The sequence below is a fragment of the Lepidochelys kempii genome, chromosome 3, assembly GCF_965140265.1.
Source record: "Lepidochelys kempii isolate rLepKem1 chromosome 3, rLepKem1.hap2, whole genome shotgun sequence".
Lineage (NCBI taxonomy): Eukaryota > Metazoa > Chordata > Testudines > Cheloniidae > Lepidochelys > Lepidochelys kempii.
This window is the reverse complement of record NC_133258.1, coordinates 94,373,706-94,397,678: the sequence shown is the minus strand read 5'-3', so window position 1 is coordinate 94,397,678 and position 23,973 is coordinate 94,373,706. Positions and strand designations below refer to the sequence as shown.

At 40.3% G+C, this 23,973-nt stretch overlaps 1 protein-coding gene across 1 annotated transcript in view; it reads left to right on the top strand.

Moving 5' to 3' along the window:
• TRDN (triadin) overlaps window positions 1-23,973 on the top strand; it is a 115,725-nt gene that overhangs the window by 67,305 nt on the left and 24,447 nt on the right. Inside the window, exon 5 of the mRNA XM_073337201.1 lies at window positions 22,710-22,766. Coding sequence (XP_073193302.1) covers window positions 22,710-22,766 — 57 coding nt within the window. The remainder of the gene's footprint in view (window positions 1-22,709; window positions 22,767-23,973) is intronic.

Sequence of the window (23,973 nt, the reverse complement as noted above, 5' to 3'; positions counted from 1 at the left end):
CAGTCTTCTCTTCTCCAGACTAAACAAACACATTTTTTTCAATCTTTCCTCATAGGTCCTGTTTTCTAAACCTTTAATTATCTTTGTTGCTCTCCCCTGGACTTTCTCCAATTTTTCCACATCTTTTCTGAAATGTGGTGCCCAGAACTGGACACAGTACTCCAGTTGAGGCCTTATCAGCACGGAGTAGAGTGGAAGAATTGCTTCTCGTGACTTGCTTACACTACTCCTGCTGATGCATCCCAGAATGATGTTTGCTTTTTTTGCAACAGTGTTACACTTACAAATTTGCAAAAAGAAAAGGAGTACTTGTGGCACCTTAGAGACTAACCAATTTATTTGAGCATGAGCTTTCGTGAGCTACAGCTCACTTCATCGGATGCATACCGTGGAAACTGCAGCAGACTTTATATACACACAGAGAATATGAAACAATACCTCCTCCCACCCCACTGTCCTGCTGGTAATAGCTTATCTAAAGTGATCATCAAGTTGGGCCATTTCCAGCACAAATCCAGGTTTTCTCACCCTCCACCCACCCACACACAAATTCACTCTCCTGCTGGTGATAGCCCATCTAAAGTGACAACTCTCTACACAATGTGCATGATAATCAAGTTGGGCCATTTCCAGCACAAATCCAGGTTCTCTCAGCCCCTCACCCCCCTCCCAAAAACCACACACACAAACTCACTCTCCTGCTGGTAATAGCTCATCCAAAGTGACCACTCTCCAAGTTTAAATCCAAGTTAAACCAGAACATCTGGGGGGGGGGGGTAGGAAAAACAAGGGGAAAGAGGCTACCTTGCATAATGACTTAGCCACTCCCAGTCTCTATTTAAGCCTAAATTAATAGTATCCAATTTGCAAATGAATTCCAATTCAGCAGTTTCTCGCTGGAGTCTGGATTTGAAGTTTTTTTGTTTTAAGATAGCGACCTTCATGTCTGTGATTGCGTGACCAGAGAGATTGAAGTGTTCTCCGACTGGTTTATGAATGTTATAATTCTTGACATCTGATTTGTGTCCATTTATTCTTTTACGTAGAGACTGTCCAGTTTGACCAATGTAAATGGCAGAGGGGCATTGCTGGCACATGATGACATATATCACATTGGTGGATGTGCAGTGAACGAGCCTCTGATAGTGTGGCTGATGTTATTAGGCCCTGTGATGGTGTCCCCTGAATAGATATGTGGGCACAGTTGGCAACGGGCTTTGTTGCAAGGATAAGTTCCTGGGTTAGTGGTTCTGTTGTGTGGTATGTGGTTGTTGGTGAGTATTTGCTTCAGGTTGCGGGACTGTCTGTAGGCAAGGACTGGCCTGTCTCCCAAGATTTGTGAGAGTGATGGGTCATCCTTTAGGATAGGTTGTAGATCCTTAATAATGCGTTGGAGGGGTTTTAGTTGGGGGCTGAAGGTGACGGCTAGTGGCGTTCTGTTATTTTCTTTGTTAGGCCTGTCCTGTAGTAGGTAACTTCTGGGAACTCTTCTGGCTCTATCAATCTGTTTCTTTACTTCCGCATGTGGGTATTGTAGTTGTAAGAATGCTTGATAGAGATCTTGTAGGTGTTTGTCTCTGTCTGAGGGGTTGGAGCAAATGCGGTTGTATTGCAGAGCTTGGCTGTAGACGATGGATCGTGTGGTGTGGTCAGGGTGAAAGCTGGAGGCATGCATACCTCCATGCTTTCACCCTGACCACACCACACGATCCATCGTCTACAGCCAAGCTCTGCGATACAACCGCATTTGCTCCAACCCCTCAGACAGAGACAAACACCTACAAGATCTCTGTCAAGCTTTCTTACAACTACAATACCCACATGCGGAAGTAAAGAAACAGATTGATAGAGCCAGAAGAGTTCCCAGAAGTTACCTACTACAGGACAGGCCTAACAAAGAAAATAACAGAACGCCACTAGCCGTCACCTTCAGCCCCCAACTAAAACCCCTCCAACGCATTGTTAAGGATCTATAACCTATCCTAAAGGATGACCCAACACTCTCATAAATCTTGGGAGACAGGCCAGTCCTTGCCTACAGACAGTCCCGCAACCTGAAGCAAATACTCACCAACAACCACATACCACACAACAGAACCACTAACCCAGGAACTTATCCTTGCAACAAAGCCCGTTGCCAACTGTGCCCACATATCTATTCAGGGGACACCATCACAGGGCCTAATAACATCAGCCACACTATCAGAGGCTCGTTCACCTGCACATCCACCAATGTGATATATGCCATCATGTGCCAGCAATGCCCCTCTGCCATTTACATTGGTCAAACTGGACAGTCTCTACGTAAAAGAATAAATGGACACAAATCAGATGTCAAGAATTATAACATACATAAACCAGTCGGAGAACACTTCAATCTCTCTGGTCACGCAATCACAGACATGAAGGTCGCTATCTTAAAACAAAAAAACTTCAAATCCAGACTCCAGCAAGAAACTGCTGAATTGGAATTCATTTGCAAATTGGATACTATTAATTTAGGCTTAAATAGAGACTGGGAGTGGCTAAGTCATTATGCAAGGTAGCCTATTTCCCCTTGTTTTTTCCTAACCCCCCCCAGATGTTCTGGTTTAACTTGGATTTAAACTTGGAGAGTGGTCACTTTGGATGAGCTATTACCAGCAGGAGAGTGAGTTTGTGTGTGTATGGGGGTGGGGGGGGTGAGAAAACCTGGATTTGTGCTGGAAATGGCCCAACTTGATGATCACTTTAGATAAGCTATTACCAGCAGGACAGTGGGGTGGGAGGAGGTATTGTTTCATATTCTCTGTGTGTATATAAAGTCTGCTGCAGTTTCCACGGTATGCATCCGATGAAGTGAGCTGTAGCTCACGAAAGCTCATGCTCAAATAAATTGGTTAGTCTCTAAGGTGCCACAAGTACTCCTTTTCTTTTTGCGAATACAGACTAACACGGCTGTTACTCTGAAACTTACAAATTTGTGATCCACTATAACCCCAGATCCCTTTCCGGAGTATTCCTTCCTTGTTACATCCCATTTTGTATGTGTACAATTGATTACTCCTAAGTGGAGTACTTTTCATTTGTCGTTATTGAATTTCATCTTGTTTAGTTCAGACCATTTTTCCAGTTTTTCCAGATCCTTTTTATTTTAAATCTATTCTACAAAGCACTTGCAACTCCTCTCAGCTTGGAATCATCCACAAACTTTATAAGTGTACTCTCTATGCCATTATCTAAATCATTTATGAAGATATTAAACAGAACCAGATCCAGAACCGAACCCAGTGGGAACCCACTCGATATGCCCTTCCAGCTTGACCGTGAACCACTGATAACTACTCTCTGGGAATGGTTTTCCAACCAGTTATGCTCCCATCTTATAGTAGCTCCATCTAGGTTATATTTCCCTAGTTTGTTTATGGGAAGGTCATGCGAGACTGCATCAAAAGCCTTCCTAAAGTCAAGACATACCACATATACCACTTCCCCCACATCCACAGAGCTTGTAACCCTGTCAAAGAAAGCTATTAGGGTCATTTGACATGATTTGTTCTTGATAAATCCATGTTCACTGTTACTTATCACATTATCTTCTAGGTGTTTGCAAATTCATTGCTTGATTATTTGCTCCATTATCTTTCTGGGTACTGAAATTAAGCTGAATGGTCTGTAATTCCAGGAGTTGTCCTTATTACCCTTTTTAATAGATTGGAACTATGTTTGCCCTTCTGCACTCCTCTGGAATCTCTCCCGTCTGCCATGAGTTTTCAAAGATACTCGCTAACGGCTCACGTATCTCCTCAGTGAGCTCCTTGAATATTCTTCAGTTCTCAGGTCTATCAGCCAGCGTATTTTGTGTGCACTAACAGTCTACACAAAATTCTCACTATTTTGGATGTACCATAATTGCAAACACGCTAAAAGTTAGTTGATACCACAGTCAAGTTATTTACTGAGAAAATGTTCAAGGGAATAGTAAGGACACCACAGTAATGATAAGGAAAGAAGAAGAAAGGAAGAATAATTATGATAATTATGAGCCTGAAGAAAGCAAAGATAACCTTGACACGGATGCAAATTGCAGGCAAAGATAATAGGGATACAAATAATGACAATGAAGGTGGTACATGTAACAGGGCTAATATTGGTGTCAGTAGCCACTAGAAAGGCTTATCATAGTACATTCTTTGCCAAAATTAATTTCTTCAGCATTATCACTGATATTTATATTTAGTCACTGGAGAAGACTGAACATTTTATATTGTGCAGAAAAAAAAATGTAACCATCAGGTGACATGGTGAAAAAGTATTCTGTAAAGAGCTTTGCAATGTTTAACAATGTGTACTCAGTGCATGCTAAAATTGTTCAGCGTTTCCATGAAAACTATTCAGAAGTCTAATAATGGTTTCTACAAGACTTAATATGTTTTAGCTTTCATTTTTCTAAATCAATGGTTATAGTTGATAATGTTGATTTATGTTTCAGGGTTAGTAAAACATTTATGGACAAATCAATTTATTTGACAACTGTATGTTTAGTTTTTTTGTATGCTTCTTTTATTAAAATTTCTTGTTATAACAGGAGAGTTTTATTCATCACATCTTATATGCTTATGCCTCTGCAGTCTAAGCCCGGTATCATAGTCTGTTTCTATGAGGATATTTATTGATGAAAGCAAAATGAGACTGATAATCTTTTGAATCTTTGGGATGGGGGAGAGAGCAATGTTATTACTCTTCAACATTCTAGAACTGTAGAATAGAATAATAGTTTACATAACGCTAATTTAAAGTTAATTTTCGAATATATAGATTAGTGATACTATGTACAAATTAATATTTTTACATATGGAAGTTATTCTCAATCTTTGGAATTTAGGATATGACCAAAGGTCATTGAAATCAATAGGTCTTTGATCAGGGTTTATTTTATATTTCACAGTTTTAACTTAACATTTTTCCTTTGTTTTAGTTGAAATTCACCCTGCGAGCAAAAAAAGAGGTGAGTAAATTTTAAAGCAATCTTAGTTTAATAAAAAAGAATGAGCTTAATAATAAATTAAGTTAGAAATATCTATGCAAGTAAAGCATTGACATGGCAGTAGATGCTGGCACTGGTTGAATATTATTTCGTAGACTTTTATTGGTGTAACAGATGTTGATATACATAAAAACAGAGGAAACTTGGGATTTCTGAAACACACAGAAGCACTCAGATATACTGTGATAATGGAGGCTACATATACCTAGACAGATACATAAATGCAAGGGCCTGATCCTATTGTTCTTATGCAGACACAAACTCACATTAGCCCTGTCTTTCTAAAAGCTAAATCACATTCCACCTAGTACATTAAAAATAGAAATTTTAGATATCAAATAGAGGAAAATGGCAACGTTTCTGTTTCATATTAGTCTTCAGGGTGTGATAATCATGTGATTTCCTAGTTTGTAGAACCTCAAATTCTAGGCAGTGATTTATCTGGAGAAGAAGAAAAGATATGGTATAGGGATTTCCACCCTCCCTGTTCTCTAGACGTATTGATTTTTCACAGTAGTGAAGCAAGAAACACTAGAACTTTCTCATGAAAATTGGGAGAAACTAGTCTAATTATGCAGATAAATAAAGCTCCTTGACAACCAGCTTAGTTGGAATTCTCCAAATTCAAATGAGTTAATGAAATAACATGCTTTTTTGGGGGGTGGGACAGAAGGATACTAGGAGACTAAAAACATACTAGAGAACTGTCTTAGTAATTATGCGCTATATGGATACAGTCTGCCTGCCCACATACTATGAACTGCAAGATCAGGGCCAAAAGTTCAATGTATAAATACCAGTAGGTGAGTGAAACTACTATCTCATTAGATTGTTGTGAACAGTTAGTTTTCATATCAAGATTTGAAAGCAGACATTTTGCATATTTCAATTTTTTTTCCAAAAATTTCACATAGCTATAACTGATAGTTAACCATGCCCTTTTGTCTTTCCCTCTTCTAAGAGCTTATCAACATAAAAAAAATTGTAGACTCATTTATATGCAATAAAAGTGATATGTCAATATGGCTTATTCCAGTTCAGGAAGCAAAACAATCCAGACCAATGTAAGGTACCTTTATGCCAATATAAGTTCAGCCACATCAGAGTTTATACTGGTAAAAATTCACACTGCTAACCAATTTACTTATCATGGTATAACTTTTCTAGTATAGACTTTTGAGATTAGGACCATAGGCTCTTAAGTCATATAGTGACTTTTTAAAATGTTATCCAGTAGCTCATCTGGAAGAATATTGAGGATGGGCAAGAATCCTTTGGATGATATTCATGCTTCATAAATATTTAGACTAGAAAATAAAAATATTTCTAAACCTAAATTTCTTCCTTCAAGCTGCAAATAGGCTAGGAAAGCAAATATTTGAATAGCATGAATGCAACCTGAAAAGTATGGCCCCTTATTGAATTTGCCTATATGGCTGAAGTTTGTGATTTGGGAAATTAATTATTCCATGCACTCATCCCTAGAGTATATACTTATTTGCATCTTTAGTGTTTTCTTTTGAATCTCCATATGGCAATATTCATTTTTCTGCATAAGAGTTCTTCTTTCCCAGCTCTGTAAAGTGTTGTCTATTTCTCTCTAAGCTTCTTCTCACTATAAAGTGTTTTGTGAATTTTTGTGTAAGGAGCAATGTCTTTAAAAAATATCTTCAGAACTGGGTGAATGCCAAAAACACACAAAAAAACTACTTCCCCAGATAGTTTTTTATTTGATTTTTGTTATCATCAATTTCTGTTATGAACGTTCTCTTGACAATGCCATCTTGCTATTTATACTGATCAAAACAGCAATAGCATATCCACTATAAGGGGAACACTTTAAAATATGAAGAAAATATTTTTCAGATTATCTAAAGAAAACACAACTACCTACCCTTAGGCAAGAGTGAATTTTCAATTCCAGGATTTTCTTTTTCTTTCTTTCTTTTTTCTTTTCGCTGTGGGAAGAAAGGTTTTTAACTTGGGATGATATCACAGGGCATTCCAATCCACAATGTGCTGCTTTCTTGTGAAAGATGCACAAAAAATGAGTTCCTGACTCCAAAGGTCATTAAAGATCCTTTGGATAGAAATGTAGTAGCACTTGGGGTTTCAGAGCGTTTAGCTTCCCTCCAGCATATCACAGTCCAAATGACGCTACTGAGCTCTTTTAATTTATGCTCCTGCCCCAGCAGAGGGTAGCTGAGTTTGTTGCTGTTAAAGAGGGAAGAGGAGGATGTGAGTCTGATCTCTTTTCTGGTTGGGGGTCCATTGTGCCACAGTTGGAATGAAGAGAGCCTGAAAATCAGACTTAGTAGGTGGGAGTTAGGGGAAGACATGAAGAAATGTCTTACTTTCCATAAGAATAACATGTGCGTCCTTCTGATCAAAATCCTCTCTCAGAAGATCCTGGGGTCCTGTATTTTTTCTACAGAGCAAACCCAATGGCTCTTCTTCACCTCCTCCTATTGATTTCAGGGGTAGGAGAGGTGGCAAGCAGTCTCTTCTCTTACTCTCCAGATTTTTGTACCCCAGAATGCACAGCATATATAGGTTTCAGAGTAACAGCCGTGTTAGTCTGTATTCGCAAAAAGAAAAGGAATACTTGTGGCACCTTAGAGACTAACCAATTTATTTGAGCATAAGTTTTCATGAGCTACAGGTCACTTCAGTATGCATCCGATGAAGTGAGCTGTAGCTCACGAAAGCTTAAGCTCAAATAAATTGGTTAGTCTCTAAGGTGCCACAAGTACTCCTTTTCTTTTAGCATATATAGGAACTTTATTCTGCACATCAGGCCCCAAGAATGAGGTAAGTGAATCCAATAACAGTGGTGTGTTTACATTGACTTTCCAGTTGAGTAGCTGCCACAAAACAAGGACCCTGCCAGATGTCTGTACTCTTATTAATAATCTAAGAAGGATGAGATATGGTAATACTCCGGATGGTATTTGGTAGAAAATTGTTAGGGTAGGACAAATGTTCTTGCTGTTTTCAAAAGACAGGAGTTTGAGAAATATTCTTCAGGTTTGGTCCTATATTTTTATATAGCACAGAAGATTGAATGGATTTATAATGGAAGAGCAGTCCTTGATGGTAACAAAACTTAGCAGCTATTTTATTAGCACACACATTGTTTTACCTCAATCAGAGTAAGATTTTTTTTCATCTGCAATAGGGTAGGTAAAAGAGCTCTGGCACTGATGCTTAACTGAAGACCCTCCACCATTTTTTCCTCACTTTAAGTATTGTAAAGAAAATAAAGCTGACATTTTTAAAGCCTTATCCTCCCCAGAAATGCTCTCAAAAGAGACTTTTAGACAGAATATAATGTTAGATGTAATTAACCACAGACCATGATAAAATAGCCTCTTTATTTCTAGATTGATTACAAAACCCATAATTTGTAATAACTTGTCCAATCTCTCTTCAGTGAGATAGAATTCATGAAAAAGAAAAGACTCTAAATGAACTTTACTTTCCCTGGGAAAATTTAACTAACTTTTGGTTGGACCCAGGGTTCCATCTGTGACTCATTAATTCTTCATTTGAGAGGCACAGTGCAAAATTCCTATAGGAATTTTATTCCTCTTCCTGCCCTCTTCTGTTGGACACAGGTTCAGAGTTTATTAGTGTTAGAACATCAGGAAAGTACTGAAAGCATGCCCAGAATGAGGTACATTGCGTTGGACATGTTGAGCAGGGTCCCAGAAAAAAAGATTTATATATTTTTGAGTTGGGGGGAGGAATAAATCTATATTAAAAATTAATTGGGGTTAAGAGTTCTTCTAGTATCCCCCATTTCTCCCTAATTTATCCTTTCAAAGCCTTCAATCACTGTGATGTTCCTTCATACGAGAAAGGTTACATGTTTCTTGCTGGACATCAGAGCTCTTGAACATCTGCCAGAAGGGATTACTCAAATCAGAGACAATGTAAAATGCTGCCTTCCCTTAGATGAAAAATTGCCCTATATATTAGAGTTGATCAGAAGATTTTTTCCTGTTGAAAAATCAAAAATTGATTGGCCAAAAAACAAAATAGTTTTGGAAATGCTACAGTGGTGCCTCAAGCTGCATCCCCTCTCTAGGCCAGGCTCCCTAGTTGGCCTACATATCAGATGATGCACCATGTTCTCACTTTGTGATGTGGGGGGGGTGGTACATCATGATGAAACACAATTTCCACGAGACACCAAGGCGGTATAGCTGAATCTAATATTTTCCATGGAAAGTAGACACTTTGAAAAATTGTATTTACTCAAAATCCCAATGTTTCATGGAAACCGTTTAGAGTGGAACATTTTTGACTGACCTACTATATATTCTAAAATGCCCAGGCACATCATTACCATGGTAAAAGATCAGTGCCAATGTTCCATGACTTAATAATAAAATTCTCCTTTAATGACTAAAAATAGCAATGTATTGCTTTATCACCCCATCTGTCCTTGAGACTCCAGAACAAAAACATTTTATTTTGTAGCAGAAAGAATATGATTTGAGTCATAGCAGATGGAAAAAGGCATATATTTCATTGATCCCATAGTAGTAGCGTATAAACAGAGATGGTCATATCAAATTTAGCTTTAGTTTCTCCGTAGGTATGCAAGAGGTTGTGGGGAATGGGGATAATTATGTTTCTCTCGCCACAAGCTGGAAAATTTGGCGATTATCAAAATATCACCTCATGATCAAAACTCTTTTGGGTTGATGATAGAGATGCTGCTGGTCAGTCTATGCTAATGTTTTTACCATGGATAGCTTGGGTGGAGCTCCACCAATGCTAAGAGATTACTTAAAATGTGTGGGGTCAGATCCTAATCGATGCTAAATTTGTTTTGCACTGTTTCTGCAGCACAAAGCAGGCCTAATTCTGATTTCAGTGGCCATCTGAAGATTTGTTTAAAGTGTACAGTAGCACAAAGCCTCTAGGTCTGGCCCTACACCACTAAGTGGAGGGGACTATCTCAAGGAAAGGAGGCATAGCTCGATCACTACTGCATTCTGGCTATCTCCAGCTGCCATAAAAGCCCTCCAGGAGTTATTGTCTTTCGCTATAAATTAGAGCATGTGTGAGGCAACTTCAACTTAATCCTGGCAGCTCCAAGGATTGGGGAGCATAAAAGGTATAGCTTATTTTAAAGTCTACACCATCAACTCTTTGGCCAGTCCCAAAAGCTAGGCCCATAGGGTAGACGTAATCTCAGAGTTAATTCTCACAGGCAGAAATATTTGCAATTTATTTTTTTGTATTGTGGCTACTATAAAGACTTGGTGTTTTGCATAGACTGTGGCTCCATGAAATGTTAACATTTTGTTGGGAATGAGTCTTTTGTACAAAATATTTGTCCCCTACCCCCCCTGATTAAAATAGCTTTCATCCTAACCAGCCTCTTCCACCTACAGTAGAGCTAGACCACAGCTGTACAGATTTGAATGTCTGCTAAGGAGACTAACAAGGGGAGAATTGACTACAATTCTCTATAAAGACAATGTCTAAGAGCAAGTTAAAAATGACCCCTCTGAAGCTCCTAACCCAGCTCATTCCAGCTCTCGCTTTGTGGTTCGTTTACACCCCCAGCAACTTGCCAAGTTAATCATGCACCTGATGCTAGGTAGGCTAGATAAACCGACAGGGATATAGTCCAGCTTAGTTGTGGGCAGCAGCTATAGGGCTTCTGGCTGCAGGAGGCAGAGTAATTAACCCTAATTTTAGCAGGCCCTTTGGGTGGGGTCCATTCCCCTTTTCACATATGTACATTTTTGAGAAACTGAAGGTTTTAAACACTCAAAGGACCAGATCCACAAAGATGTTTAGGCTCCTAACTTCCATTGATTTCAGTGGAAGTTAGGAGCCTAAACACCTTTGTAGATCTGGGCCAAAATGTTTACCCTCATTGCCTGTAAAAGCAGTTTTGTTTTGTATAGCAAAAGGTATGGGGGGAGAACAAACACAGCCTGAAACCAGGATCAGTTGGTATAGTGTACTCAGCAAAAGACACATACAAATATAACCCCTTAAAATCAGTCCAATCTCTACTGATGAAATTTAAAACAATTGTTGATATTAAAACCCCAATTCACTCTCAGAGTGACTGGCTAATATTAAAGCAGAGAGATGGTGGTTAAGGGACCAGACTAGGCTTCAGAGGATCAGAGTTCAGTCACCAGCTCTGATATTGGTTTCCTCTGTGACCACAGGTAAGTCATTTAATCATAAAACTCCCTATTTAAGAAATGGGAACAATAATATTTCCTTTCAACTATATTCTTCTTCTTTGTTTTTGTTTGGTTGGTTTACATTGTAAGCTCTTTGGAGAAGGGACAGTCTCTCACTGTGTGCAGGTACAGTGCCTAACATGATGGGCCCTGTCCTCAGTTTGGTCCTTTAGGTGGTACCATAATGCACGTTATTACAACTGAATACTTATTAACAGTGAGCAGCCAAACAAGAGCACAGTAAAATAAGCAGACAGGAAATGAACCATTTGTTGATGGAAGAGTAAAAACCTCCTCCTGCCTCATCATGAAGAGGCTATGGGTCTTTATTCATACTAATGTGAGGCTGAACTGTGCTGAGAGGGCACTTCTAGTATAAAGTGCTTCAGGAAACTATAATTTACTTCTCTTCCCCCTCCCTCCTCTTACTAATGCTTGGTCTTTGTAGTGCACAGGGAGAGCAGGGCTGTTAGTAGACACTATAAACTCTTGATAAAGAAAATTAACATGGTAAAGGCTGGGTGGAGAGGAAGCAAGGAGGGACGAGAAGCAGAGCTTCTAAACTGCTTGTTCAGCAGGGATTTTCAATCAAGCTGCAGATTTAGCTCATGTAAATCTGACTGTCATCAGACTATCAGCTTCTTTTGGGTCAACAGCATATAGCTGTGCAGACCTCCTAACAATATAGTCAGTGAATGTAGCTCCTGTCAGAGTTTGAAAATGGTTGGCGAGCAGGCTGCTAGCTTTTCTTCTCGGAGGCATTTAAAACAATTGTACTGCATGTTCTGTATATCCTCAGAATGCTAGATAAGTCAAGCAGTGCCCACATTTTAGGAAATAAACTCTTTGTCCCTTCTAAAAGCCAGCAACATGGGGAAAATGATAATTTTTAAAGTCTGCTTGATAACTAGAAAAACCTAACAATGAAATAAATCTTTTAAAATACATATTCCTTTGCAATAATTTAATAAACTGTGCTGCCATCTCATCAAGAATCAGGATGGTTGCCTTGGTGACAAAGATTATCCTTGCTGCTGCTTGATTCTGTCATTTTTCTCAACATGAATTCATAATATTTAGGATTTATTAACAGTATGTCACATTGATAGAGATAAATTGTGTGCTTTAAACTGGCCATGTAAGTCTTCTATGATATTACAGCTGCTTTGTCAACTCAGAAATAAGATATGATGTGATTACTAGAAAATTAAAACTATTTGTCATAAAGGGAAGACACAGAGTATCAAAACGACAGAGAAAAAATCCTCAGTAGAAAAATCTGACGTTTCGCTATTTTAAATATTTGGAGTTAGTTAGCTGTTACCATTTTATGGCTTGTAAATTAATCAAATTCAATCAATATAGAAACGTATACTTGTTTCTGCTGGTAACATTTAACTTGTAATGTGCAGAAATAATGTATTCTAGAGTGTCATATTTTCTGCTGGCTCCAACTGCCTACAGAGATTAAGGAAAAAATCCTAGTGAAGGCAAATTTTGCAAGTTCAGAGTGTATTTTATATATTCAATTTCTTTAAGGACTTTGCATATGTTGTGTCGTAAGCGTTGCTGTAGGTTAGATAATCCATTCAGAAATCTTGAATGTTTCTTGTTGGGAGTTATCTCAGTTAAATAGTTTGTTCAGAAATATTCATGTCAGATTGGATCTGCCTCCGATATGTCATGGGGTCAATTTAGGTTATCTGCTGTATATTGGGTATATGAACATTTTTGAAATAAATTACTGTGTGATCCACTTAAACCATTACAATGGGAAAACCAAACAAAGACTATATCTGAAACACAAGGATTTCCTTGGATTTTGACAGGGATGGGATGGGGAGGCAAGCAATGTATTTGAATAATTTGAAGTCAGTGGAGCTATGGTAGTTTACACCAGTTGAGGATCTCTTAACAGTCCGCAATGTTTGAACCTGTGTGCATGATTCTGCTAATAGCATAAAATTTATCAGTCTATGGGCCTGATTCAGAAATGCTATGTGAAGCTACGTAAAATATGCTCTCCTTACACTGCTCTAGAGCTACGTACACATGCTGGCTCAGATCTACAAAGGGATTTAGGCTTGTATGGCCCAGTTTTCGGCACCACTGTAATCCACAACTGCCCCATTCAGCTGCTGCCTAACCCTGTAGGTGTCTAAACTCACTTGTCCAGCTATACCGAAAAAAGGACAGGAGATGTTTGATGTGGTTTTAACAGGTTGCGACTTTATCATTAGATGGGACTATCTGGCAGATAAAAATGCACAGTGCAGGTAACCCCAAGTTCATTCAATAACCACTTAGGGGGCTTCTGCCAGTGCCCACTTTTTCCATCTAGGTACCCCAGCCAACCCATTCCTTGGACCTTACCATCCACCTGCCTTGTAGGAGGGTTAAGGTGGGCTATAAGACAGGGGAGTTGGTTCACTGCTGTACCATTCATGCATCCTAACCTCACTGCCCCTCAGCTCCATTCCTTTAACCAACACCTCCTTTTTAAGTCCTGAACCAAGCCATATATCTGGTCACTGTATCCCTTCTCTATGGAGGACCTGCACTGGACATCCGCCCTACACTTACATCATGAGTTGTGACATACAGTCTACCGCTCTTCATGCCACAAGTCAACAAAGCCTTCCCTAACCCACTATGGCAAAGGTCAATCTGGTGGTAAGGGAAAAATTCTTTCTCAGCCCCCCTTGAAAAAAGGGGTGGCTAATGCAGTGCCCATAGCAGGTCTTACCAAACCTGGTATTTCAACACCTAAAGGGGAGGGAAGGTGGATGCTGCCTCTGCCTGCTCTGTGTAAAATGGGGCTTCACACACAGGGCTGCCCCTTTTAAACACTGGTGTCTTTTACCCTTTTGCATCAGTTTGAACTCTCTCCCACTGCCTGGCCATAAAGCACTGTTCCTTTCATTTGGCCAGCCAGAAAAATCCCCCGCCCCCTGCTTAAAGGTGCAGTGTGGTCATTAGTATCTTAATTTGTGCTGTAAATGTTCCCTGGGCATATAACTTCCTGCCTCTGGGCGTGCGCACTGGTGCCTTACTGTAGGGATCCAAATTCCTATCTCAGGCCTAAGCCCCAGAGCAACCACAAACTGGGGGGAGCTAGGTGGAGGAATGCCTATCTTCCCTTCAGGGCCCTGTCAGGTAGTCATGCTTCGAGGTTGCCTAACTCCACACAAAATGACCAGGGAGAGGAGGGGACCTCCCTTAACTTCTAGCCTAGTGCTTAGGGCAGTGGTTCAGAAAGTTTTTACTAAGATGACCCACCAGCTGTGTTTCATCTCTTTTTGTGAACCACCATTATGTACATGCATCCTTTACAACTCTAATCTTATCCTGGTGTGGAGGGGAGGCCCTGAATGGAGGGGTGAGAGGGAGAAGTTGGAGAGTGAGCCTGACTAGCAGTCACCCCACAGTCCTGTCCTGTCCTGTCCTGCACGACTGGGCCTGCCTTCCCATTCCAGGCATTGAGACCTGGCATACAGGTCACAGTGACACTCAGATTTGGCTTGGCCACCTCTTCCTCATGATAGAGGGAGTGGCTGGGCTAAACCTGAGTGGTACTATGGCCCTGTGCACCAGGTCACAATACTTAGTGTGTGGAGCTGGGCCCAACCCCATAGTTCAGAAGCCGCTGCTTAGGGTTGCCAACTGTCTAATCACACAAACATCCCTGCCCTGCACCCTGCCCTTCCCGTTATCTGAGGCCCCACCCTGCTCATTCCATCCCCCTTCCCTCCGTTGTTCGCTCTCCCTCACCCTCACTCACTTTCACTGGGCAGGGACAAGGGGTTGGGGTGTGGGAGGAGGTGCAGCTCTGCTGCACTGCCAGAATTTTGGTGCCTAAAATCTCCCAGTTTGGCTTCAGTAGCTTCTGGGACTTAGAGCCTGATTCCCGGAGACTCCCAGTGAAACCGGGAGGGTTGACAATCCTACTGCCACTGCAGGGCGGGTTTGCTCTCCAGCTGGCTCCCCTTGCCCTGGGGCTTCCCCTCTGCACCGGGCTGGGAGACGTGTATGTTTGAACAATGACGGGTTAATCCAGCAACCCTTCTAGAATTTCCCGTGAACCACTGGTAGGTCCGGGCCTGCTGTTTGGGAAACACTGGGTTAGGGTACTCACCTGGGATGTGGAGACCTGGTTCAATTCCTCTTTTTTCTTGACGAGCAGAAAGGATTTGGATAGGGTCTACTGCTTCTCAGGTGAGTGCCTTAACCACTGGGCTACAAAGCATTCTCACACTTTCTGTGGCCCATATAATATTTAATTAAAGTGGAGAAGCTTCAAGAAGAGAGACAGAGATCCACATCAGAGTGTCCCATAGTGTAGTGCAGTGTTTCTCAACTTTTTTGTGCTGGCGATCCCCTTTGAACTTAAAAAAAAAAATTGGGACCCCCCCATACTAAGACTTGAAAAAATTGTGACCCCATACCTTAAATAGCATTAAGTAAATTATAAATAATACTGGCCCACTAGTGTTAATAAACTAATATTTAAAACCTATGCAAATAATTGAAGGTTAGAAAACAAATGCGTGTGCCAGACAAAGTTTATTTTTACATAGAAAGAAACTATAAATTCACTTTTTACAAATTACAAGTCTTACAGAGTCCTTCAATGAAACACTTGTGCTTTTGTACCAGCTAAATTTTTATGGTGGGTTGAATTAAAGACAATCAGCAGCAGGTCATTTTCCACAGATTATTTATTTAATTGCTTTTCTTTATTGCAACCATCGATGGGAATCACAATTCACATAACTATGACGTTGTGAACAGGATTAAAACTTTCAAAGCTTCAGTTACAAATTTGAGAAACTTATGCTTCTGTGCCATCCAAAATATGCACATGTCTTTTGAAGGAAATGAACACTGAAGCATTTTATCAGATGAAAGCTTGACCAGTTATCTTGCAGGCTCCCTGTGAGTTCGACAGACTCAACTACTCTTTTGTTGAACCAATTAATTATTCACCTCCTGCCAAGTTCTTCATCGTCAGGTGGGAAGTAATCCCGGAGCTGCTTATTAAGTTTAAATATATGTTCAATCATAATGGTTTTAATTGTTTAATGTCCACAATCTTGTCATCAGCAATCAGTTTCATGTACTCACATCTCAGAGGAAATTACTTGAAGTTTTCACTCTGAAGCTGAGCAGACCAGGCTCCAAATTTCTTTCCAAAGAAGCTTCTTTCCTTGTCTCTCAACACAATTATGTTTTTGTGTGGTCCGTGAAAACTCATATTCAACTCATTCACATGACTGCTAAGTAAGTTGACTGAAGAACCCATGGTGGGTCACTGAACAATTTAGCAAAAGGAGACCCGAGATCCTGTAGGAACACAAGTACTTCAGCTCGCAATTCACAAAGTCTGCTTAACGCTTTCCCCATGAAAGCCCTCTCACTTCAGTGTGCAAGAGAAGAATTTTATGAAGTGCACCTATTTCACACATAAAACTGCAAACAGGCAAGCTGATAGAGGCTGACTTTTTATGAAATTCACAACTTTTACAGACTCGTCAAGCACCTGACACAACTCAGAAGGCATTCCTTTTGCAGTGAGTGTTTGCCGATGTAAAAAGCAATGGGTCCAAATGGCATGAGGCATAATGGTTTCTCATCTCGAAACAAGCCCGCTGTTCTTGCCAGTCATTGATTTGGCACCATCATTGCATAGAGCAATATGTTTTCCCCAATCTATTTCAATATATTTGGTAGCTTCAACAAACAGGTTAAATAGACATTCACTAGTTGTGTGGCTAGGCAGTGGTTTACAGAAGAGCACGTTTTCCTCAATGGTAGCATCTGAATTATATTGAACGAAAGCTAAGAACTGTGCTAAGCCTGAAACGTCTGTTGATTCATCAAACTAAACATAGTTTTAACTTTTCTTTCAACTGCTCATGAATGTCACCAGCCATTTCCTTAATACGCCTCGAAACAGTATCTTTGATAAAGGAATAGCTTTAAGCTTATCTGCCTCTTCAGGCCGAGCAGGCTGGTAAGCACAGCTAATGCCAACAGGAAGTATGAGATTCTCAGCTATTGTATATTTCTTACGTGTTTGGGTAATATGAGAAGGGACACGAGATATGAAGCTTCAAGAGCATTCTTACTGTCATTACTTGTATTCCAAATCAGTGTTTGCTGTCTTTTCAAGCTGTTCAGTTTTCTCTTAAAGAACTCAAGAGGCTTGTTCTTTAATTATGGATGTTTACTTTCCAAATGCCGAATTAATTTAGAAGGTTTCATGCTTTCAGCACTTAGCACTTCACCACCCACAACACAATAAGGTTTATTTTCAATTGCTGTAAAACCGTACATTGAAGAGCTGGAATCGTATTTTCTGCACTTCATCTTCTTTACTCCTTCATTCTGTGAAGTACTTGGTTGAGCTGTCTTTAAAAATTTATCCATTGCACAAGAAGGTCTCGCTGAAAAGTGTGCATACAGTACTACTTGCTAGCCACGAAGAACAACAACGCTGTCTGGACGGGAAGCAGCATGTGGTTCTGTGAAGTTATATGTTTGCTTGAAGCAGGGCCAGCCTTCAACTTGCTGGGGCCTCACAGAAGGCACATGTGAAGATCTTCGGAGATGGAGCCAGTATTGGGCACCGAGGTGTATTGACCCACAGGCTGGGTGGCCTCCTGAGGTGAGTCAGGGGGTGGAGGTGGTGCTTCCTCCCTAAGCCCCTGCTGCCTGAAGCCAAAATTCTGCTGCCAGGACTGAAGCCCGAGCCCGACTACCTGGGACTGAAGCCTGAGTCCCACCGTGGCGGGGGGGGGAGGGTTGAGCTGCTGCTCAAGCTTCACCTCGCCTTGCCTTGCCTCATGGGGGCTGACAGTCTGAACCCCACTGCAGGGCTGACAGCTCGAGCCCGAGCCCTGCTGCCCAGAGCTCACAACCTGGAGCCCGGCCACTGAGGGGATCACAGCTTGGCTAGCTGGGACTGACAGCCCCAAGCCCCACTGTGGGGGGCTCAAGCATGTAAATTAGCTTCATGGGGCATGGAGTCATGCTGGCCATGCACTTTCAAGGCCCCTGGGGTTTGTGATCCGCCAGGCTGCAAAATACTGGTCTAGTGGTTAGAACACTCACCTGAGAGGTGGGAGGTCTCTGTTCACATTCCTTCTCTTTATCAACCAGAGAGGGAATTTAAACTGGGATCTTCCATGTCCAGATTGAATACCCTAACCATTAGGCTAAAGGGTATAAGGGTGTCATTACCTCTGCTCCCGGCTGGTGTAGGTGGAGTTAGGTAGGTACCTAACTTATTCTTGCAAGAAATCGTGTAGATGCCTCAACTGTCTGACTTCAGGAGAGGAGTTCTTGGCTGTGGATTGCATGCAGACAGAGGTGCCTCCCTGCAGCCTGGACCTGTGTGTCTCCATGAGAGAGGTGGGGCTTAGGATACATCCCTCTCATCAGCATCTCCCATGTCTGGCTTACGCGGCTCCCTGCCTAGTGTCTTGGTTTTGTGGATTCCATTCTTAGGCTACATCTGCACTAGGAACGAGGGGAGTGATTCCCAGTTTGCTATCCTCATGATAGCTTGCATTGAGCTAAAAATAGTAGTACTACAGGCAGAGCAAGCAGCAGCGTAGGCTAGCCACCCCAACGCCAACTCACCTGAGCTCTGTGGGTATGTCCTGAAGGCGGCTAGCCCATGCTACCGCTGCCCGTGTTACTGTGGCTACGCCGCTCTTTTTAGCATGCTAGCCTAGATGAGAGCTAGCATGAGTATGTCTACATGAGCTGGGAACCAGATCCCTAGCTTGTAGTGTAGACGTAACCTTAGAAGCCTATCTCTACCTGTGCATTTTATAGGGAGACTAGGCACCTAAGTCAGGTTTGTGGTGTTCCAGCAATTTTCTAAGCACTGCAATGCCTAAGTCTCTTTGTGGATCCCCATTGCTCTCCCTGAGTATATCTACACTAGACTTAGCTTAGGGGAAAGCATAAATGTATCTTGGAAACAACTTTTGGGGAATTGTCTGCACTAGACTTTATCAGTGTGTTGCCTACTTTTTGTTAATTTGAGAAAAAAAGGTCTGGTGTAGACAATCCTGTACACGTAAGGAAGTCTCACTTGATCTAACATGCTGAGGAGCAATCACAAAAGCAAGAAGATGTAAGTTAAATTAGGGTGGGTGTTACTTTAACTTATAATTTTTTTCTTCTGTAAACATGATGGGGTAGTTCATCCTTTGTATCCTCTCATGATTAGAGATAGTCCCTACATGTGAGGACTGAGAGACAGTGATGAGACTGTGTGGAGCAAGTTAAATACCTTCTGTCCCTGTTGTCCTTAATTTGTGGATAGATTCAAAGATTTCATGTCTCTAATGGTGTCCATTAACATCTTTCATGTACATTAAATTATCAAAAGAACTGTAAAAACAGAGCCAAAAATGCACTAGAAGCATTTTAGAAGCACTAGAAGTTAGAATGCACTAGAAGCCATGTGTAAAACTTGTCGACAATAGCAGTGACTGGGATAAAAATACTGATATAATTGCAGGAAGAAAACAAACCAAACTCAGTTGTAACAGGAGTCTATAAATTGGGTGATTTCTTTGTAGTCAGAATTTGGAGGCCTATAGAACAACCAAAATGCTCTACATATGAAGACGGGAAGTACAGGGTCATTGGGATCTTATGGCAATTTATCTTCTTACTCTGCATTGATGAGTGGTAATGATGCATATCTAAGCCTCTGCTACTCTTTAATAGGTATTTCTACCTCTTTGCAGAAAGAATGAGTGCTGAGTTGAAGGCAGTAGAGACTGGTGATATAGCACTATTATGCTTTTTTCTAAACCTGGCACAAACTCTATTTTAGATAGCAAATACTGCTTGAAATTGACGGATAGGTATTGATTCTCAGCAGTCTGTGGACAAATCTGTGCAGCTGATCAATCTGTTAATGGAACATAGAAATTTATCTTTCCCATTTACCCTATTAAGCAATGCACATGATTTTATGTCCTGAACCAGTGTCTATTGAAGACAATGTGAAGACTCCCACCGACTTCAGAGAGCAGTAGATTGGGCCCTTACTGTCCAGTAGATGCAGTATGTTTTTCCTCTGTCTCTCTGTTGGATTAATTTTGTGGTGAGTGATCTTGTAATTGGAAACAGGAAAGCCAAACCTAGCCCTTAAGTAAGGGAATGCACCTCCCATTGACTTTAGTAGGAGCTGCACCTGCTCACATCAGGGATTAATTTGGTCTAGTGTCTGATATCAGTTTCACATTCCAGGAGGTGTGCTCATATTACACTAATGCAGACAGTCTACATAGTCTTAATGGGTTTACCAAATGTCCACTTTGATATCACTTGTTATTTTTTCCCAAATGTTAGCAACCAGAACCTTGATTTTTGGCGGGAGGGGGAGATCTGTTTTTAAAGTCTGTATAATATAAATGTTCTTTGTTTGCCATGACTGTATTTTTGATACATGAGATTAAATCAAGTATAAGGCCTATGGCACTAGTATAGTACCAAAGTCACAGATGAAATTTTCTACAGAAGAAATGGCACAGTATTTTGTGGGCTGACAGGAGAGCAGACAATTGCTAAAACATTAAGACAAGCAAGTGTAATCCACACACCTCCTGGGTGTGGTGTTCTGTCCCATCTAGTGGCACTTAGAGAGAGAGTGATGAATGAGTCTGCTTTACAGCTTTAGCTAAGAGCCAAATGGCTTTTAGCTCATGCAGTAGAGGCTCGTGCACTGAGGTCCCTGGTTCGATCCCGCATGCCGACAACCAGGGTCTGTCGGTTTTACACAAGCATTCTCCAGTCCAGTTCCTAAATAAGTTAACTTCTAAATTATGTAGACCATAGGTGCTGACTCTTATTTTTCCTGATGGAGGCCCCACCCCACTCCACCCCTTCCCTGAGGCTCCACCCTCTCTCAGCCTCTTCTCACCCTGCTCTGCCCCCTCCCCCAGATTTTCCCCCGCCTGCCCCTCACTCGCTGCTCTCAGCCCCTCCCACAAGGCCCCCCCCCCGCCCGCCACTGGTTCCTCTCCACCCTCCCCCAAGTGCCTCCCATCAGCCACTGAACAGCTGATCGGTGGCCAGCCCCAGGCCCTGCTGAACACCTGTGGCTGGTGGTTGCAGAGCACTGTCTATTTTTTCCTGTGGGTGTTTGAGCCCTGGAGAACCCACAGACTCAGCACCTATGATGTAGACTTGGAACAGGGCTGTGCTTTGTTCTTTGGGTTATACAAGCCCTCCAAAAAAGTGGAAGATGCCGATTTTGGGGAAGGAGATATTCCAGTGTAAATACTGGAAAGCACACAAAAGGTAATGTTGTGAGGTATTTCTGAATTTGTGTTTGTTTTCGTGTGGGCAAGACAAGTACAATAACAAGCTGCCCATGATTTTTAAGATTTGATAGTGTTGGAATAATTCTAGGATCAGTACATTGAGTTATTATAGAAAAGTGAGGTAAAATGTAGTATAGCCTGTCCTGATTGGGATGTATAAATTAGAATACAATAATCAACCATTCAACATTAATTGCAGTTTTTAAAAGTTACTTGAAGACAGACCAGTTAAACATTTTGATACAGCTGCATTCTTTGAATTTCCTATCACTGCATTTCACTCTTTCAATCAAAACAAGTCCCAGGCAATCAGTTAATTTAAATTAATCAGTAAAGTTTGCCCATTATGGTATAATATTATATCCTTAGTCATTGCTATGGGCTCTGACCCTCAATTCTGGAAACTTATCTCTATTATATGTTATAAAATCTAAACATTATTACCTGTTATTCCAATGTTAATGGTGTCCTGGGCCTATCCAAACTACAGAAAAACTACATTCTCTCCCCAAAGGAACTTGAATTTTAAATATACACCTAAGTGAATGGAATTCATATTTAACATGAAATGTCTGTCTTGATCAATCTAAGATGTTTATTTAGTTTCAGTAATTATTCAATGTTTATTAAATATAATCACAAATGCTTAGTAAGAACATTTTTTATTGAAATTCAATAACTCTTTATGTATTTTTATATAGTTTTACATATAAACAAAACAATTGATAACTGTTTTACTATATTTAAAACTGAATCCTTATTGTAGGCACTTAATATTAAGTGTGACCTTTTGCAAGGTATTTACAGTGTAGAATCCATAATAGTTAATGGCAGGAAGATCTTTTTTAAAACAAGGATATACTTTTTTCCTACTCTTAGGAATGAATAAAAAGCTATGAATTATAGAAACAATAGTACACACTGAGAATAATGCTTTTTATATGGCCAGAATTTTGTCACATATGATTCCAAATATACAGCTTAGAGATCCATGAATCTTTAATATATCTTTATAATTTATTTGTTATTTTTATTATAATTTATTTTCTTTATTGCTATTTGAGAATTCCCCCCTCCCAATAAATAAACTATTAATTGTGTTCTTTCCAGAAATTCGTAAAGACAAGCCTGACAGACAAGAAAAACTTGAAAAACCAGCACCAAAAGGTAATTACTATTTATATATGTGTTTGTAATAGATAACATATTTATTAAAATTATAGTATATTGCAGGAGCATTCAGGAAGTTCCTAATCAGGATCAGGGGCTTATTGAACTATGCATTGTATGGCCACATATAAAGACATACTCCTTGACCCCAGTAGGTCCCAGTCTACCTATTCATCTGTCTCTAAATATAATTACATAAAAACCTACATTAAAAGAACATTAGGGTTGCATAGTCAAGCACTCAGAAGTTTAAAAATTGTCAAAATAAAAATTGCCCAGGCAGCCTTGATTTGGTCTCTTATATATGTATTAAAATTCAGTTTTTACTGACAAGATCCTATACTATGTTACAGGAAAGACAGATGTCCTACTCTCAGTTCTTACGGCCATCACCACAGTGTTCCCTGGCAGCCAGAAAAGTCCTGTTCAGATTCTGCAGCCCCAGGCTGGAGCATGTTCAGTGCAAAGAAATCTTTGGAAAATGTTGCTGTCGGCCTCTAACAAACCTATCCGGAGCATGTGCAAGTGGCAATTTTCAGAGGTTTATAACTTGGCCAAATTTCTGTGAATTTTCATGGAGAGAGTAAAAAACACTTTTCTGATACTAGGGAAATTTCTCTGCCAAATTTCAAGTCTCTCTTCTGAAGCATGTGGAGGCATTACAACTTCTCAATAAAAATGGTTGTAAGAATTGTTTATTATGGGCAAAAAATATATTTTTCCATAATCTCATTTTTGAAACAACTGAACCAATTTTTCTGTAATTTTCAAAAACAAATTCAGCCCGAAACAGACACTTGGCATGGAAAATTTCAGCCCAATATTTAAAATCTGGGAAAGCCAAAAGCAACTGAAAAGAGGGTCTTATAATGAAAAGTATTAGGCAACCTTACACTGTTAGCTCTGCCTATAATTAAACATTTTATTCAAATCTTTTCTGAAACTACTAATTGCAAAGTAAAATACAGTTACTGTACTTAGAAAAATGTATTTTAAGGAAAGGAAATAATCTGAGAACAGATCCAACAAAGCACTAATTCTGACAGTAGTGCCTTAACAACACAGTGATTTAAGGAATGATGTCACAGTATTTATTAATTAGCATTAGCTTGTGTTGTCCTTCTATGGAATATACCCATGTTGTGGGGCACACTCCCTAGGAATGATATAACTCAAAATATCAGAGAAAGGCTGTATAGTAAGA